A 17,324-nucleotide genomic window follows, 5' to 3' on the forward strand; every position below is an offset into this window, starting at 1 on the left:
CATTGTTGTTGTTGGTTTTTTTTTTTCAATAATGTAGGGAATTGTATTGATTTTAAAGCACTTACAAAAACACGTACAGATACATGCACACACTCAAGAAGGAACACAAAACGCAAGGCTCGCAAAGGAAGGAAAAATGCACACGCATGGCGGAACCTAAAGTCGCATGACTTATCGTGACACAAGTTTATTCTCACATAGTTCAGTTGGGAAAAAAAAACAGATTGCTTAAGGAACAATGTAACCCAGTTCCGTATAAATATGACTGCTTTTCGATGTTAAGTCGTATATAGCCTTTGTAATACCAGGTAATACCAGATCTCACCACAATAATCAACACATATGTACACTTAGGCTATATATTTAAATATGCAAGTTTTTATTTCTAATTCTTTGCATCGTATGCATTGTCCTTAGATTCAATTAATAGTTGTAGCCTACTTATTTAGTGTAGTGTGTAATGTGATCTCCTTCCCAAGGCCGAGGAAATGATAAACTATCCATTCCAAAATTTCTGTGTTGTCTCTCTGAAGGCCGGGGTGTTAGGATAAATATAATATGTTGCATCTCCTTTTCTGTCTATCTAATCATTTCTTGTACACCCTGTTTAGAGAGTTGTTTGTCTCTGTTATGGAATTTTTTTTACCTGAATCGATTCAAACAACAATTAAAGAACAAATGAAGATCTCGAAGTCATAAGAGTTGTATTTCTTATAAGAAAGGCAGTTCACACACAGACAGAGTCTGACATGAGAAGCGCAAAGGTCCTCCCATGTCACACAGTTTATATACCCTAAAACCGTACACCTCCCCCTATTATCTCCACACAACATCTTGTACATGTTCCTCTCACTCTAAAAAATGCTGGGTTGTTTTAACCCAATTTTGGGTAAAATATGGACAAACCCAGCCATTGGGTTAAAAATGAAATGTAAAAATGTAACCCAATGGCTGGGTTTGTCCATACGTTACCCAAAATTGGGTTGAAACCCGGCATTTCTTAGACTTTTGTACCCACATATGATATGACCCCTTGACAGCCTGACACCCCTTCTTAATTTACTCAAAGTAACAACACATATGTCATTTCTTAAAGACATCTTCTTCCTGAATAACATGTTTCTGCTCTTGGTGCAAGCAAGCTTATCTATTTTTGAGAATGTTCAAACTGTTCTTAACATCCTTTTTTCTGTTCACGTACTGTAAATATATATACAGTATATACATGCAAATATTTCATTTTATTTTGAATATATACATGCATGTGTGTGTATTTATATATGCAAAATAATTATACACACTACACACACATATATTATGTAAACACACTTTTATTTTTATTTACTTTTATTTAAAATTTTATTTTGGATTCGATTAATCGCGATTATATACCTAATATATATATATATATATATATATATATATATATATACGTATATATATATGTTTAAAAAAGAATTTCCATCACATCTCTAATGCACTCTTTCAGTCTCCATTCTTTCTGGACTTGTTATTTTATTTGTTGGTTTCAGCCTATGCTCTACTTATATAAACTATGACACAAGCACAATAAAGCAGACTACTGAATGAATGAACTATACTGTGTCATTCTTTATTCCCCGATGGTGGAGTTTCACTCTGCTCTGCATTGATCATTGACTTCGTTCTGATATCCAATTTTATCTAACATATATAAATATGCAAGATATTTATTTCTAATCCTTTGCATTTTATGCATTGTCTTTAGATTTCAGATTTTAGGAATGAATAGTTTTACTTATTTAGTGTGATTTGTAATGTGATCTCCTTCCACTTCAAGGCCGAGGAAGTGATAAACTATCCACAAATTCTGTGTTGTCTCTCTGAAGCCCAGAGCGACCTTGTCAGCCTTGGCAGTGGATTAGAGAAAAGAATTACTGCTACTTTAAGTTAAAGAATCTCCTAAATGAGCATTTATTTAATCTGTCTCAGAGGCCCGTACCACTTCCCTCTTTTTATCTATTCTTAAGATATATGTTTCCAGGCATCATGCTTGAACTGGAAAGCAGGTCGCTGACACACAGATATTACCGGTAACAAGCAGATGATACAACTCACTTGTGAGCTACCAAATTACATTTATTATATAGTCTATAGTTAATCACAGTCTTCTTAAGTGCATTTATTCATGCCATGTTTTATTTGAGAGGCAACCTCAGGGTGACCCGACAGAGGAATGCTTTTAACCCCTGTATGCAAATATGTCTGGGGTCATGCACTGAAAACAAAAACAAAAAAAAGATTTTCTTACTCTGTATTTTTGTCTTTTTTTCCAGTACAAATATCAAAACTTTCTTAAATCAAGAAACGTTTACTTAAGACTTGTTTTCTGAGAAAAATAATTGAAATTGAGTGAGTTTATGCCTGAAATAATGAGAAAAAACTGCCAGTTGGTTCAGAAAACTGACATCAATGGGGAAAACATTTTTCCCGCATTCTTAGCTACTCCTTCAGGTTTATATGCTTGATTTATTGCTTCATGCTACATTAATGAGGAGAATGTTTTGTTGTAAACAACTTTTTAAAGGTTGTTTACTGTCATATCTCAGTTTTGATTCACTTAGCTGGTGGAGGTCTGTTCTGATGACAGTCAACCCTGAATAAGAAAGAAACTATGTTTGTTATAACAGTGAACAGTTAAAAAAAAAAAAAAAAAACTCGGATTTTTTTTTAACCCAACGTTGGGTTACACTTTGAGTCACTATGTTGAGTTATTTTCCAAAAAAAATATTGGGTCATTATGAAAATCGTTTTCTAAAAATTTCTAGTAACAACCCAGGGAACGTTTTGGAACGTTTCCCAGAACGTTCCTAGAACTTTCCCTTAAGGTTCACCATTCTCCAAACGTTATAAAAATGGAACCTAAAAATAACCTACATGGAACGTTCCAATAACGTTCTTGTTTGGTTCCCCAAAAAATAACGTTTGAACAATACAATGTTGAAACGAAATAAGTAAAAAAAAAAATCTGACTTTCAGTCTGGCACATCTATAATAATCTTTGTGAAGAGACCAGGGCCTTTTAGATGAGAGCAAGAAGATAGACAGGAAACCTACATCCATTTTCAAACTTACATCCTCACAAACCTGTGTTTATGCCAGATAAGAAAGGGTCCAATATAGACTTATCCATTGGTGTAACAGCTAGGTCAGTGTGACCGGTCGAATGCTACAGCTGCTTAGATAGAGAAAAAATAGATAGACAGACAAGTTTGTGGTTTTGACATTTTCAGAACAAAGACAGCAAAGAGAGCACTCTCAAATACCATATCTTATGTCTTACGAGCACTGCTTCTGGAAAAGTAACCTGCGCCTTGCGTCCAATATCTTACAAAAGCACCAGTAAAATATATCTCTTATGTGTGAACATGTGAGTACATCATTCATACAGGCACTGATGTGATTGAGATTGAGGGGTTTCTGTATGCTATGGTGGGGGAAGCTTTAATCTGCTGATTGGTCCGTTTGAATGACTCATATATTTGTTGTTTCAGTCACATGGTCAAGGAAAGGATAACAGAAGATTGTAACTCTGGCTCTTTTTTCCTCTTCCAGCTTTGTTCCCTGGACAACTGTTAATATGCCAGACTCGAGACCTCAATGACATTTTTCACTACTTTCTTTCTGTTTCTCTCCTTCTTTATCTTTCGGGTATCCACAATGAGCGTGTTTTATTTCAGAGACTACATCTATTTTGAATTAATCCTGAATTAGCTGTAACTGTTATTTTTATATTTTAAGTTTTGATGTTAATTTTTGTTTAATTTTAATAATTCCTTTATGTGCTTTTGTCATTCCATTTATTTTCTTTTTTGTACGGCTATTTAGGTTCATTTATTTTCGGTTTCAGTTAGTTTTATTTCCAGTTGATAATTTTAGAGACTGAACTTATCAACTTATTTTAGTTTATTTAAAGGCTAACTGATATTTGTATTTTATTTTAGCTTAAGTTGAGTTAACAGAAAGTATTTAGTTTTAGTTATTGATAATAACTCTGTCTTGATGAATATTAATTTAAATGAAATGGTCTTATATGCTCTCTCCCACATATCTTGCTATATTTAACTGCACTTATTTCCAATGTTGGTATACGTAGCAAATGACAAATGTGTAATTATTTTATCATAATGCTGATAACGTTTCTCTATTCATTTGGCAATCCTGCTGCCTGAGTCACAAAGGAAACCACTTAAAGAATATGCAAGAGTGTGTGGATTGATTGTGTGTTTAATTTAAATTTAAGGAAATTGATAATATGCCGAAAAGTATAAATATATATATTTCTGTATATTATCAATGTCCTTAAATTTAACGGGACATGTTTACAGTGTACCAACTTCCAGAAAGCACAGCAGACCGTTTTTTTTACCGGTAAAATATATAAAGAATGTTTCAGGCATTACAGAAAAAAAATTATAAAAACTTTTTACTTGAATACTATACTTGAGGGGTTGTAAAATTGAGGTATAGGCTGGTGAAATTTATGTTGAAACTTGATTAAAGAGAAAATAGCTAAAGGACCATTTAAAATATTGTCAAAAACACAACATAAGTTATTTATTGTTAGTGTTTTATTAATAAGGCATCATCCTGTCTCGTTAATAGCCTTACTGGTATTGGAGGTCAACAAAGAGCAGCTTTAAAGGGACAGTTCACGCAAAACTGAAAATCCTGCCATCATTTACTCACCCTCATGTTGTTCCAAACCTTTATGAGTTTCTTTCTTCTGTCAAATGTTTGATTACCAACATTCTTCAAAATATCTTCTTTTCTGTTCAACAGAGGAAAGAAACTCAAACAGGTGCTTGGGGGACATTCTTCTGAGAAGATTCAGCCACTCTTAACACACCTCACACCACAGGGAGATCTGATCAAATAATATATAGAACCATCAAAATAATCGGGATTTTAGGATTGTCAGAAGGGGAGAATAGGGTCCAAAATTTGCCCGATTATCTTGTGCTTGTGCAGTTAATAACTGCATTCTACTGACACCTATAGGAGTAATGCTGTATAACATCCCAGAGTCTAATTACTTTATTGCTTCATTATTCATCTAGGAATAACAAACTCAGTGCTACATGAGTCCATAACTAACTACAAAACATAACATTAAATAAAAAGCAAATAACAGGGCATGCAATTAATCAAAATATGAAACAGAATAGTTCTACAATTTCTCAAATCAGTGTAACAAACAGAAACGGAGCCAAACCAAAGAGATTGAAATTACGCGAATAATCCTCTAATGTATCTCTCATATCACATCTATATTGTTTTCTTTGCATATTTCTCTCTTATATACACACACACACACACAACTATAGTTTTTGTCATTCAAGAACTGGTGATAATTTAACCAAAGCAATTAAAAGGTTAATAATGTTTTAGGACCGTCAATAAGAGAAGACAGTGTCTACAGATTTCCTGAAGATGCAACATCTATCTCTTTGAATATCTGCTTCTCTTTATGTTTTGTTTTGTAATTTTCTCTCTCATTCACGACTCCTTTTCTCACTGAGGTGGATCACTGTAAGAGAAGGGGAAAACAGTTAATGGTCTACTGAGTTAATCACGCTGCCCTGTATACACTGCATTAAATAGCCTAGTGAAGGACAACATTTCACTTAACAAATGCATTTTGCTCACATAGTTTCATAGGTGCTGTCTTTTGTTTTGAGGAACCGCATGGCAAAAAATGCCCCAGCTTGCAACACCAACACCAGGATGATTCCCCCGATGAAGCTGGACAGGTCAAATGATGCTTGAGAGAACTCACGGCTCGTGTTATCTGTGTATGTTGTGAAATTGAGGAAAAAATTCAGCAAAATAAAAACATAGACGTGAGCATTTAAACAGAGAAAATGAAATGCCTTGCCTTTGCCTCCAACATCAGCGGACCCATCTGCTGCTAGACAAAACATGCATATCAACACACTCCTCATTTTATAAAACATTCATTTGCAAATGTACGCAGGTTGTGATTATCAGTGTTTTGCTCACTTTGACACATGCCGGTCTCGTTGTAGACAGAGCAGCCTCCAGAGTCTTCAATGTCAGACATGCATCTTGTGTCATTTCCTGAAAATGAAACACATTTTTTCCACTTTAAGGCAAGCCTCCAAAGAAATACAGTACAGAGGACGACTTCTTCTTTAATAATGGAGGAGAGGCTTCGCTTCACTGAATAACCTGCTTTTGTGGGAAAACAGCTTATCGGTAATGAATCGACTTGAAGCTTCAACATGTTTGCCATTAAAGAGTCGTTTTGGATTGATCTATTTAAGAGTTTATGCAGACAAAAATGCCATTTTATAAGAGAAGTTGTTATTACTTACTATTTTTGATTACATTTAAAGCATTTCTCATTCGTTTCCATGGTATCCGCAAACCGTGATTGACTGTCGCACAACTCAGAGAGAAGAAATTCAATGACGCCAAGGCTGTAATGTGATTGGTTATCAAGGTTGGCCGTTACGCTTTGTCATATGGGCAGCACTACCCTTAAACACGTCCTTAAAGGAGTAGTTCACTTTTAAAATAACTTTTGCTGATAATTTACTCACCCCCATGTCACCCAAGATTTCCATGTCATTCTTTCTTCAGTCGAAAAGAATTTAAGGTTTTTGATGAAAACATTCCAGGATTTTTCTCCATATAATAGACTTCAATGGGTAGCAAAAGGTTCAAGGTCCAAAAGACAGTTTCAGTGCAAACTGTTCAAAGGGCTTTAAATGATTCCAGTCAATGAATAAGGGTCTTAACAAGCAAAATGATCCCTCATTTAAAAAAAAAATAATAACAAAGTTTAAGTTTTTAAGCACAAATGCTCGCCTTGCTCTGTTCTATGAGGCGCGTTCGTGACTCTCCTGTTCGAATCAAAATGAACAAATCTTTTTTCGTGTCATTTGGTTCATTCAACGAACGGAATTAATGAATTGGCTCGGAAAAAGATTTGTTCATTTTGGAATGTTTCTGAAATGTTTTCATCAAAAACCTTAATTTCTTTTTGACTGAAGAAAAAATGACATGGATATCTTGGATGACATGGGGGTGAGTAAATTATCAGCAAAAGTTTTTTTTAAAAGTGAACTAAAGGGATAGTTTTTATTTTTCTTTGTCCTGCTGAACACAAAAGAAGATATTTTGAAGAACCTCTGTAACCAAACCCATTTGATGACCCCATTGACTTTCATAGTAGAATATAGAAAAAAAATACTATGGAAGCCAATGGGCACCATTCTTCAAAATATCTTCTTTTGTTTTCAGCAGAAGAAATTCATACAGGTCTGGAACAACTTAAGGGTGAATAAATTATGACCAAATCTGCATTTTGGGTGAACTATCCCGTTGTGTTTATGTAAAGCTGGGTGTGGGCAGCATGTAAGCTGTATTTTAGATATATGGGTCTAAATGAGAGAGAGACTGTGTTACAGAAACGTTGCCTTGGCAACAGAGCATGAATAGACTAAAAGATGCTACTTCTTGTTGAACATTTTTTCTCTCTCTCTTTATGTCTCCCTTACACTTATTTCCAGCAGGGTGGATAATGGTGTTGAATTATTTACTGAGTCTGATGTCTTTGTGGACGGCAGCTGTAACTGCCTGTGTTTGAATAATTCACCAGGTTGTTCCTGAGCTCGCTCTCTGTGGCTCGGATCGCATGTCCGTCAGTGGGATCCTCTGTATGTATGTGTGCATAAACAACAGAGACATTGCACAGGAGAATACATTCAAACTCATATGCTACATGTGTTCTTTTACCGTCATTACAGCTTTGCCAGACACATCGAGTCAGGTTGAGGGCCGGGTCTCCGCGTATGCAGCCATCACACGAGTTAAACTGAGAACAGTCCCCAATGAGTGAAGCATCTGTCAATCCATCAGGAGATAAAAGATGTAAGCTTATATTCTCACCTGCTCACAAAACACTTCATCTCCTGGTCTCACAGACCACAAGGCTTAACTAAAAAAATGTATGTTTGTTTTAACTAAAAGCAACTGATCCTAAAATATGTCAGTGCTAATGTTTTGTCTCAAGCTGCACACCAGTAATGTTGTAAGGCATGTTTAAAGCTATTTAAATGTTTTAATTGAACTAAGGCCTATTCCTGGCTTGATCTAAACCCTGTCTGTAAAACCAGGCCCTTATGTTTGAGAGGGAAATCAATTAAGCAAGACAGCAGGACATGGTAATCTAGACAAAATAATCTCTTAATAATTTTAAGTGTCATTCAGCAGAAAACACTCAAATGCAACATTTTATAAAGGCTTAGTGACTCTAAATTTGAGCAATCTCAAAAACAACAAAGATTAGAGTATTGTTTTAAAGTTATAGTATTCTTAACCTATTACTAATATATCTTGTCTATAAGCTAAAATCATAAATATAATGATTCAAATAAAAATTGAATCAAAGTTGCAATTGCATGTCATGGCTGAGAGACATCAGACAACAATAATTTAAGTGATCAAAAGATGTTTTGGGGAAAACTATTTTTAAAGTTAAGGTTCATCAGCATACATATAAAAAACTTCTACACTTACCTGATTCTTGTGAATCGGTTATAATAACCTGCGTTAGAAGTACAATCCCACAGAGTGCGACCAACACACACCTCATCCTCAAAAAGTCGACAATGATTCCACCTATAATAATGAATCGGTCTAACTTACAGTCAGACTTACTCAGCTGAACACAGAGCCCAATAAAGCAGATACAAGCTGAAACAAGCCAACAGGTTGAAAGTGAAACACAAAACACAACTTTTCCTCACCCCAGAAAGCCTAAAACTAACAACTTAAAGAATAGGAGTCATAAACGCACACGTGTCTGTCAAGCTAACATTCAGTCCTAAATGTCTGTGTCCTCCAGATGAAAGGTCGTTGTGTGTGTGTGTGTGTGTGTGTTGACGTCATGCACTTTGATTCAGTGGGACTGGAAGGTGTGTAATGTGAGACAGGTAACATGGCAACCAAATGGCAAATGACCATGTCTTGATATCCACACCACTGAAGAAATTTAGCCTTTTCACAAGCAGACTGCAGAAATTTGTCACACCTCTAACAACAGATTCAGGTCCACACTGGTTCTGTCCAGCTCCTTTCTGTCTGTCTATCTCTCCGGTGGCCGAGAAAAGCTTTTGGGATACAGCTGTAATTTATTGCGTAAGGGTAAAAGTCTGCCTATGCCTGTGGCGTATTTATATATTTAATATAACACACAAACACAGACCAAAAGGGAAAAGAAATAAAATATTCATATGTTTCAAAATGCCCAAAATATATTGGGAATGTAGATTTTAACATAAATATATTTTCAATAAGTTTTAGTTACTTAAATGGATTTTTTTTAGTATATTTTCATTCTATTTATGCTATTTATACTGTCCTATATGTATATATCGGCCAATAAAAGCAATTATTTGTTGGCCATCAGCCGATTGTTTAAAAAACCGATTATATCGTGTCGATCAACAGGGCGCGACAACACGTGTCAAATTATCCAATGTTCACAGTTCATTATTAAAGGGGTCATGAACTGGCTTTTTAAATTTTATTATATTGTTGTCTGAGGTCAATTTATGACGTTCGCTTGGTTTTTGCATTCAAAAACATCAAAATGAATCAGGCTATTTTGTACCCTAGTTTTGAGCTTAGCTGAAAAACGCACGGTTTTTATGGGCGTCTTGCACTGAAGACTTGGAAGTAAATGCCCACTGCTGTGAGTGGATAACAGTTTTGCATATTATAATAAGTTTCAACTCACCCGTCGATGTACTTGGGGGAAATTGTTTTGAAAATGTCCAATGTTGTAAAACGGCAACCGGAATGATTCGCCCACATGTTCGACCCACCCAGAGTCCATGTTGCACCATTCCTGTCAGATGATCCAAGTTTCCTACGCCCCATGAGGCCTTGCGTCAAAAGTGGGCGCGACTTCCGGTTGGAAGTAAACAAAGCGCAACTTGACATACTTCACACTCGTTCATTCAACAGTTGACAGTCATTCAAGTTATAGCGATCCAAACTAGATAACGATGTGGGAACACAACCTCAACGAAATTCAAAAGGGTGAAATAACAGTTACCCTCCGCAGTAGTTGATTGGGAGTATTATAATAACATTATTAATAATCAATACTCATCAAGGCATGGTGACAGACAGTTGTGCGAGCTGACAAACAATTCAAATAAAAAATACACACTTAGTCATTGTGCTTTGGAGTTTATTCAAAATTATAAATGAATGTGCTGCTTGAATACATTAACTGGCACATTTGGTATTCTGTCAACACAGGCTTTGATCCTGAGTTTAGGTGTAACATCAGTAGAGAACAGCCAATCACATGCTGATAGAGTTTATAGAACATTAAGAATTTAAACAAATGTACACAGGAAGATTCGTCGTCTTTTGGGAGGTGATGGAAACTACAGTCGTTGGCAGGATCAGAGACAGGCTCTGGGAGGATCACTGTGATTTCGTTTTCAGCTTATGTTCAAAACAATCCCGTTTAAGCCACTAAATTAGTTTAGTCCGGTTATACATACAACCGCGAACATGTTGTCCCTGAGCTCCGTAACGACATCTCTCATAAAGATTTGCGTCTTTAAATAGTAAAATAATTCTCCGGAAAAACAGCTAGCCTCTTCGCTAACTAACACACAAAATACCTTTGGAATGCTACTTCCGCCGCGTCACCGGAAGTTTCACCCACTTTATTTTTTACAGAAGCGCCCCTCGGAAACTTGTGGATAGACGGCACAATGTTTTACCTCATCAATTGCAACGTCATTAAAAATAAAGGTTATCCATGCAGTCCTATTGGAATCCAGAGGAAGCATATGCAGTGACTGTCTTCTTCCACAACCAGGCACCGCACAATAATTTGTATTGCTCGGCAGCTCGATCCGGTTTGTTATCAGGTAGGCTGCGCCGGATCTATGTTCTTTGTTTATGCATGTAATGCGCGAATCGGTGGGCGGGGCTAAACGTGTTGAAGTAGGCGTTGGTCTTCTTCTGCAGGGGGTTGTGTTTTATCCTCTTTTTCGTCATAGTTCCCCACTTTGAAAAAAACGAGTCTTTGCTGAGCCTGGTGTCAATAAAAGCTTTTATTGGACTAACAAGGACGTTTTCAGTTCTGAAACTTACAGGGTATTCTTATAATATGACGACCTCTTAGATGTCAAAAGTTTGATTTCTCAGTTCATCACCCCTTTGAACTATAAAAAACACTAGCGAGGAGCTTATTTGCTGTTAATTATGTATGTTTGAATAAATTTGATAAATAAGTGTAAGTGTGATAAATAAAAGTGTTTAACCTCATATGCAACTGAGTACATACAAACATTTCAGTTTTTATTCGTGTAAAAAGTTTTTATTATATATCAGAAAATAGCATTTGAATATAATCGCTATAATATTATAGTAATGTACTAAATGAGAGGGTTCCCCTTTAAAAAAAAAATCCTTTAGAAAATCAAACTATAGCTACAGATGTCCTTCTGAATAATCAGTTTTTGATATTGATGCGAAATTTTGCATTGTTACTTCTGTATATTTTTTTGCTCCCTGAAGTGCATTTTGTAATATTTTTTGTCATTTGAAAGTTTAAACAAACGGTTTGCTTTTGGTGTATTTTTTAAATGTATTTTAGCCCGAATTTGTATTTTCAAGACAAGCCATCCTCTCCGTCCTCCAGGATGATCATTAAAGTCACAACATCATAAACGGAGCAGAGGAGGTGATGATGTAATGGATGTGTAGGAGCAGGAGGTCATGTTTATGTAGGAGGAAGCAGTCGCCACTATCAGTGCCACATCATTTTACACATCTGGGATCTTTGAAAATCAGGGCAGCATTTGTTTGCTGACCCACTGTTCAGTCAAATATCACTGAGAATCTCCCCATCACTCTATAACTCATGTGTAATAATGTCCTACGACATACAGGCAAATCACCCAAAAATCAGATCACGACATAAAGAGACAGAGAGAGAGAGAGAGAGAGAGAGAGTGGGCGTCCTCCTCTAGGGAGAACTAGGTGCAGAGATAAAGCCGCGCATGCGCTCTGCAGATATTAGGTAACTGGAAGAAATTCCGCAGTACACCCCCCCACCACATGCACACACACACACACACACACACACACAGACTTCCCGCCGAATCCGAGGACAAGGAGATACAACGCTAGAATGTTAAATAGTGTCTGTTCTCGTATTTATCTCACTGACATAATCACAGAGATGAGCTTCTGCTGTATATTTGCTGGGTGCTGACTGACACATGACTGCATTACCATTAGGCCAATGATATTTTATTGCTAGTTGTATATTGTTACTAAACAGATTTGTACAAGTTTGATAAAGCAAACTCTAAAGGTGCACCCAGATGGAAATCCTGGAAAACTGTGTTTAGGAACATGGAACATGGTGCAGTTGTTAGTCTTGTTGGTGTATTCCAATGTATTTAGGTTGAGTTTTTCAGTGTAACTAGTTTAGCTGGTAATTAGCTGGAGTAAATTTGTAGACTATATTGTGCCAACAAACCATAGGCTACATACTCCCAGTCTAGTCCCAGACTAAAATACACATTTGAGCTGTTTATAGGCTAACTAAGCAACTTGCATTGACACATATGTCAGTGCTATTGTTTTGGATGCACCCCAGAAATGTTTATAAGAATTCCCTAATTGAACTAAGGCCTAACCCTGGCTTAGTCAATGACCATAGCCAACCAATTTATGTTTTAAATAGCACCGTCTAATTTAGACCAGTTAAACCAGCTATCATGTTCCATAACACAGCTGGATGTTTCCCGCAACAGGGTAGTCAATCATAGCATTTCTTAAAAACAGGATAAGAGTGAGTACAGAGTGTTCAGTGTGAACACTCAGAGTGTTCAGTGTGTATCATCCGTCAGCATCTTAAGGAGGTTGATATTAAATTCCTCCAGCTGGTGACCACCGGAAGCACATGCCCTTTTATAGAGAACTGGAGAGTTTCCCCGTATTGTAGCGCGCGCCCACTTGCTTCATTGACATGCAGAGCCACGCGAGCACTGCGACGCCCACGCGCCGAATCTGCCGGGAAGCGCCATAATCTCCTTCATCTGCAGGGAAATTATGTCATAGCTCAGCTGTATAACCTTCAGGCATCCGAATAGTAGCATATTAAAATTAAATGTTAAATTAGGCAGTTGTGTGCGTACGTGCATGCGACATAATACATTTAGCTTAGTCAAGGTTATAGATCATGAACAAATGGGATTTATTTTGTGAAAGCAAAAATCGTGCCACGCACCCCAATAGTGCGGCACACCTGACGTCACAATCAAGTGTTTCAGCACCATGGACAGCAGTGACTCACTCTCACATACACTCACACTCTCTCCATCGGTCAAGCGCATGCAAAACACACCCTTGCTTCATGCATTATGTGTGCTGTGTTAGTCAACTTTGTAATATTTAGAGATTTTTAAAGAAAACCCTGACTGTGTCTTTTGGTTCACGCAAGGGCTGTCTTTAACAAGGCCAATTGATTACTCTCTGTCATCTCTCTCTCCCGCCGTCGCAGTGGGCGGGGTGAAAGAATGCGGTATTTTTATGAATGAAAAAAGCTACAACAGAGGCTGGTGTTCCTGCGAGTCTCCTGATTGGTCTACCGGGGCAGAATCACCCGTCATCATCGTAACTGACGTCATGGGGAATCGGTGAGGGTATAGCTCTCTGCCCACCGGAGCCTAGTGTTATACAGAAGCGCTGGAAACACCGAGTACAGCTGAGCTTTGCCAGAAGAGCCAGATATCTTTTCCACAAGACCTGGATTTTCACCCGTCTCGCCGGATCCCTGTTATTCACTGGTGGCTCGAACTCAGATTTCTGCTGGATGCTGGCGTGAAGAACTGTCCGCTTTGCAATCGTCTTCCGTTCCGTAAGTCTTTTTTTTATTCATCTTTATCTACTATGGGAAACATTGTTACATTTTAGTTGACTAGCTGTGTTGTTAGAAAGGCGCTGAATATTGCGAGAATATTGAATGCATTATTGCAGGATTGCATAGGTGCTTGTTGTGTATTTTACATAACCGTGTGTTACACCAATCAGCTTGAAGTTCAAAACGGTGATTCCCATGCGTGCGCACGTGTAACCCGACAGGATTCAGGGGGTATGCTACTTGAAAATATTTCATTTGATTATAAACCTACAAAACATACTGAAATAATGACTCGTGCGTCATGTGAAATACATAAAATGTAACATATATTGGGTATACAGATTACAAAAATTAAGAAGAAAATTTAATATTTTTATTAATATTTATTAATTTGATATAATAGAGCTGACTTTAAAGACAATTATAATTTTAGGGAAATGTACCATGCTGTTCACAAAAAATATTAGGCTACATAAGAGCAAGTTTAATAAGAAGAAGAAATGTTTTAAAGCAGCAAATCATCATAATTGAGTGATTTCTGAAGGATCATGTGACACTAAAGACAAAAAAATTCAGTCTGCGTGTCATAGTGAGGTCTTACTCTGTGTGTCTCATACCCCATTCAACCAAAAAAGAACTGGTTTGGAACTGGTGCTGGTTCAACCGTTGGTTCAACTTGCAACCCTTCTCAGAACCTGTTTGTTTTCCCACTGGCTAGAGATCCCAGCGAATGACGATGTTACATCACTGTGTACGTCGCCATATGTCTTAGCTTTCCCCGAAACGCTTGCGACAACTTTAAGCATCACAATTACAATGGCGGACTACATCGTCTTTTGGCAAATGTTTCTCCAAGCTTTGCGATCCTATATTGGGGTGAGACTATCTTGTGTTTTTAGCAATCGGGGTCACAACTTTTCCCGCCGTGTTGTTGGCCACCCCTCCCCCAGCCCCCAACGTAATGGTGACATGGTAAAAGAACAGTTCTCTGTTTCTAGTCCAGCAAAGACTCTGTGCCGCTATGGAACCAATTTTTCTGGCCGAGAACCGGTTCTTTGGCTCTCGAAACTCAAAGAATTGGTTCGCGAGTAGGCACCGGCTCCGAACCGAGGCAATAGTGAGGTCAGGGTTGGAGGTTAGGGTTCTCAGTGCATGAGCTCTAGAGCTGAACTGAATATGTGACAGTCTCCCAGCTGTGGGTTGCATGACTAACCCTTCTCTCCCTCCCCCCACAGAAATGGCCCTGAACAACTCTGAATTGGGTTTAGAAGTCATCTTGGCGATGGACCAACTCCTGGAGCTCACCCCGTCCGACGTGACCCCTAGACCCCTGGAGCCACCAGTGATGACCCCATGGGACGTGGCCCTGTGTGTATCAGGAGCTGTGATCTGCTGTGAGAACGCCATCGTCGTGGCCACCATCTTCTCCTCGTCGTCTCTGCGGGCTCCCATGTTCCTGTTAATCTGCAGCCTGGCGTGGGCCGACTTCCTGGCGGGGGCGGGGCTTCTTTTACACTTCCTGTCCCGTCGGTGCGTTTACTCTGAGGCTCTGGAGCTGGGGAGTGTGGGTCTGTTGGTGAGCGCACTCAGTGCGTCAGTCTTCTCTCTGTTGGGAATCACCCTAGACCGGTTCCTCTCGCTGCATCGCGCGCTAACTTACGGATCCCGTCGCACACACGCGCAAACACTCTGCGCTCTGGCCGTCGGCTGGACTTTTGCGGCTCTTCAAGGTGCTCTTCCTGCGTTGGGCTGGAACTGCTTGCATGATGGAGAATCCTGCAGCGTGCTTCGACCTTTGACCCGAGTCCACCTGGCGACTCTATGTGGAGGCTTTCTGCTGACCTTAGCTTTAATGCTGCAGCTGAACGCCCAAATCTGCAGCGTCGTGCTTCGCCACTCGCATCAAATCGCCCTCCAGAGGCACACACTCCCGTCCGCTCGCACACACACGCGCCGTCGGGTTCACACCCTTGTGCTCATCCTCACCACATTCGCCAGCTGCTGGATGCCCTTCGCCTTGTACGGGCTTCTGGCCGACGGGTCGTCACCGGCTCTCTACACTTACGCCACACTGGTTCCGGTCACTGGAAACTCTCTGCTGAACCCTCTGATCTATGCCTATAGGAACACACACATACAGAGAGTGCTGCGACAGGCCTGCTGCTGCTGTCTGCCTAACACACCCAACAAACACACACACACACCCAGTGATGTCTGACACTTCAGAACAATCAAAAACACTTTTAAAAAACAAGATTCTATGGTGCCATTAAAGATTGTGTTCCACATTTTATGTCTGTTCCTGTTTGGGAACGTCACAGTTGCCAAATCACTCCTCACAGTGACCTAATCTTTTCTGCATTATTTTATTTCATTCGAAACGGGTTTATGTAGCAGTGTTGTTTATTTTTGGTTGAGAAAACTGCCACTGTATCCTTTTAGCTAGTTGCCAACTAAAGGGGTGCAAGCAGAAACTCTCCTGTCCGCTTTAACGTCTCAGATTTGTGCCTCATTTTACGTCCTCTGAAGTTCAGAGTTACTGATGGAAAAATCATTTGCACTTTACGACAATGACTTGACTTTTTAGCTGAATTTTAAAATGATTTACCGTTTGTTATTCCGACTGATGTTTTTTATACTTCCTAAATGTCTTGTTTGCACTTACAATGTATTAATGTTGCACAAAATGTATGAGTGAATGTTTTATTGTCGAAATGAGATGTTTTATGGAATATGTTTATAAATAATAAATTGTAACTTTTGTACATTTTCTGTGTTTTTTGCAAGTATTTTTATTATAGAAAAAGTGTGAAAGTTTGTGGTTTTAACTTAATTTAAATATTAATCCAAAGAAATTGGGTATGAATCAGGGTTATAAGCTGACTAAAACCATAAAAAACACATTAAATAATTAAATAAATGTATTTTATTTAAGCTAGTTGCCAAGGTTGCTTTTTTTCCATTTCATTTAGTTTAACTTGATAAAATAAATACAACTGAAATAAAAACTATATATAGAGGGTATGCGCGTGACGTCACCGTCGGCCGGAGTGCCTGCAGTTACTCACAGTGAGTGGCAGAAAGACTGAGCGGCTGTATTTGTTTTCAGCGTGAATGCCGCGAAAAACAAACACAACACATATAAAGTGGGAAAGAGCTTTGCGATTGACTAGATTTGACAAAAAAAAAAAAAAACGGAGGTATATTTTTACAGACTGCTATGGAAAGAGGAGCAAATGGATCGCTGCAATTCACAGAAACAACTGGACTCCAGTCATCGGACGATATTTGCAAATTTTTATGTTATCGTTATCGGCCCGATTATAAAATTTGGCTGATATGTTGAAGCTGA

General features: G+C 38.3%; 2 protein-coding genes across 7 annotated transcripts; one reads left to right on the forward strand and one right to left on the reverse strand.

The window, feature by feature from the left end:
• Positions 1 to 5,053: 5,053 nt before the first annotated feature.
• cd164l2 (CD164 molecule like 2) lies at positions 5,054 to 10,668 on the reverse strand. Of its 5 annotated transcripts, none has more exons than XM_089123051.1 (6): positions 9,809 to 10,668; positions 7,804 to 7,911; positions 6,043 to 6,120; positions 5,918 to 5,944; positions 5,689 to 5,830; positions 5,054 to 5,569 (listed from the first exon to the last, which is right to left on the reverse strand). In XM_089123051.1, the coding sequence occupies exons 1-6, from the start codon at positions 9,915 to 9,917 to the stop codon at positions 5,554 to 5,556; spliced, it is 480 nt and encodes a 159-aa protein (XP_088979177.1). In that variant the 5' UTR covers positions 9,918 to 10,668; the 3' UTR covers positions 5,054 to 5,553. The 5 variants fall into 5 exon arrangements, with proteins under 5 accessions (XP_088979177.1, XP_088979175.1, XP_088979174.1 ...); XM_089123049.1 differs by having other exon boundaries at positions 5,918 to 5,947; XM_089123048.1 differs by having other exon boundaries at positions 5,918 to 5,950.
• Positions 10,669 to 10,819: 151 nt separating this feature from the next.
• gpr3 (G protein-coupled receptor 3) lies at positions 10,820 to 16,737 on the forward strand. Of its 2 annotated transcripts, XM_089123047.1 has the most exons (3): positions 10,820 to 10,964; positions 13,613 to 13,969; positions 15,208 to 16,737. In XM_089123047.1, exon 3 carries the CDS (start codon positions 15,210 to 15,212, stop codon positions 16,188 to 16,190), a length of 981 nt encoding a protein of 326 aa, XP_088979173.1. In that variant the 5' UTR covers positions 10,820 to 10,964; positions 13,613 to 13,969; positions 15,208 to 15,209; the 3' UTR covers positions 16,191 to 16,737. The 2 variants fall into 2 exon arrangements, with proteins under 2 accessions (XP_088979173.1, XP_039536420.1); XM_039680486.2 differs by lacking the exon at positions 10,820 to 10,964 and having other exon boundaries at positions 13,391 to 13,969.
• The last annotated feature ends 587 nt before the right edge of the window (positions 16,738 to 17,324 follow it).

Source organism: Pimephales promelas, chromosome 18, assembly GCF_988280905.1.
Source record: "Pimephales promelas chromosome 18, fPimPro1.hap1.1, whole genome shotgun sequence".
In the NCBI taxonomy this organism is placed as follows: domain Eukaryota; kingdom Metazoa; phylum Chordata; class Actinopteri; order Cypriniformes; family Leuciscidae; genus Pimephales; species Pimephales promelas.

Bases quoted from the DNA above. Each gene is read 5' to 3' on its own strand.
- cd164l2 (XM_089123048.1), bottom strand. From the start codon at position 9,917: ATGGTGCAACATGGACTCTGGGTGGGTCGAACATGTGGGCGAATCATT. The intron at 7,912-9,808 runs GTGAGTTGAAAC...ATGGATTGACAG, and splicing joins TCCCCCAAGTACATCGACGG to ATGCTTCACTCATTGGGGAC. The intron at 5,951-6,042 runs GTGAGCAAAACA...TGTTTTGTCTAG, and splicing joins CGAGACCGGCATGTGTCAAA to CAGCAGATGGGTCCGCTGAT.
- gpr3 (XM_089123047.1), top strand. From the start codon at position 15,210: ATGGCCCTGAACAACTCTGAATTGGGTTTAGAAGTCATCTTGGCGATG.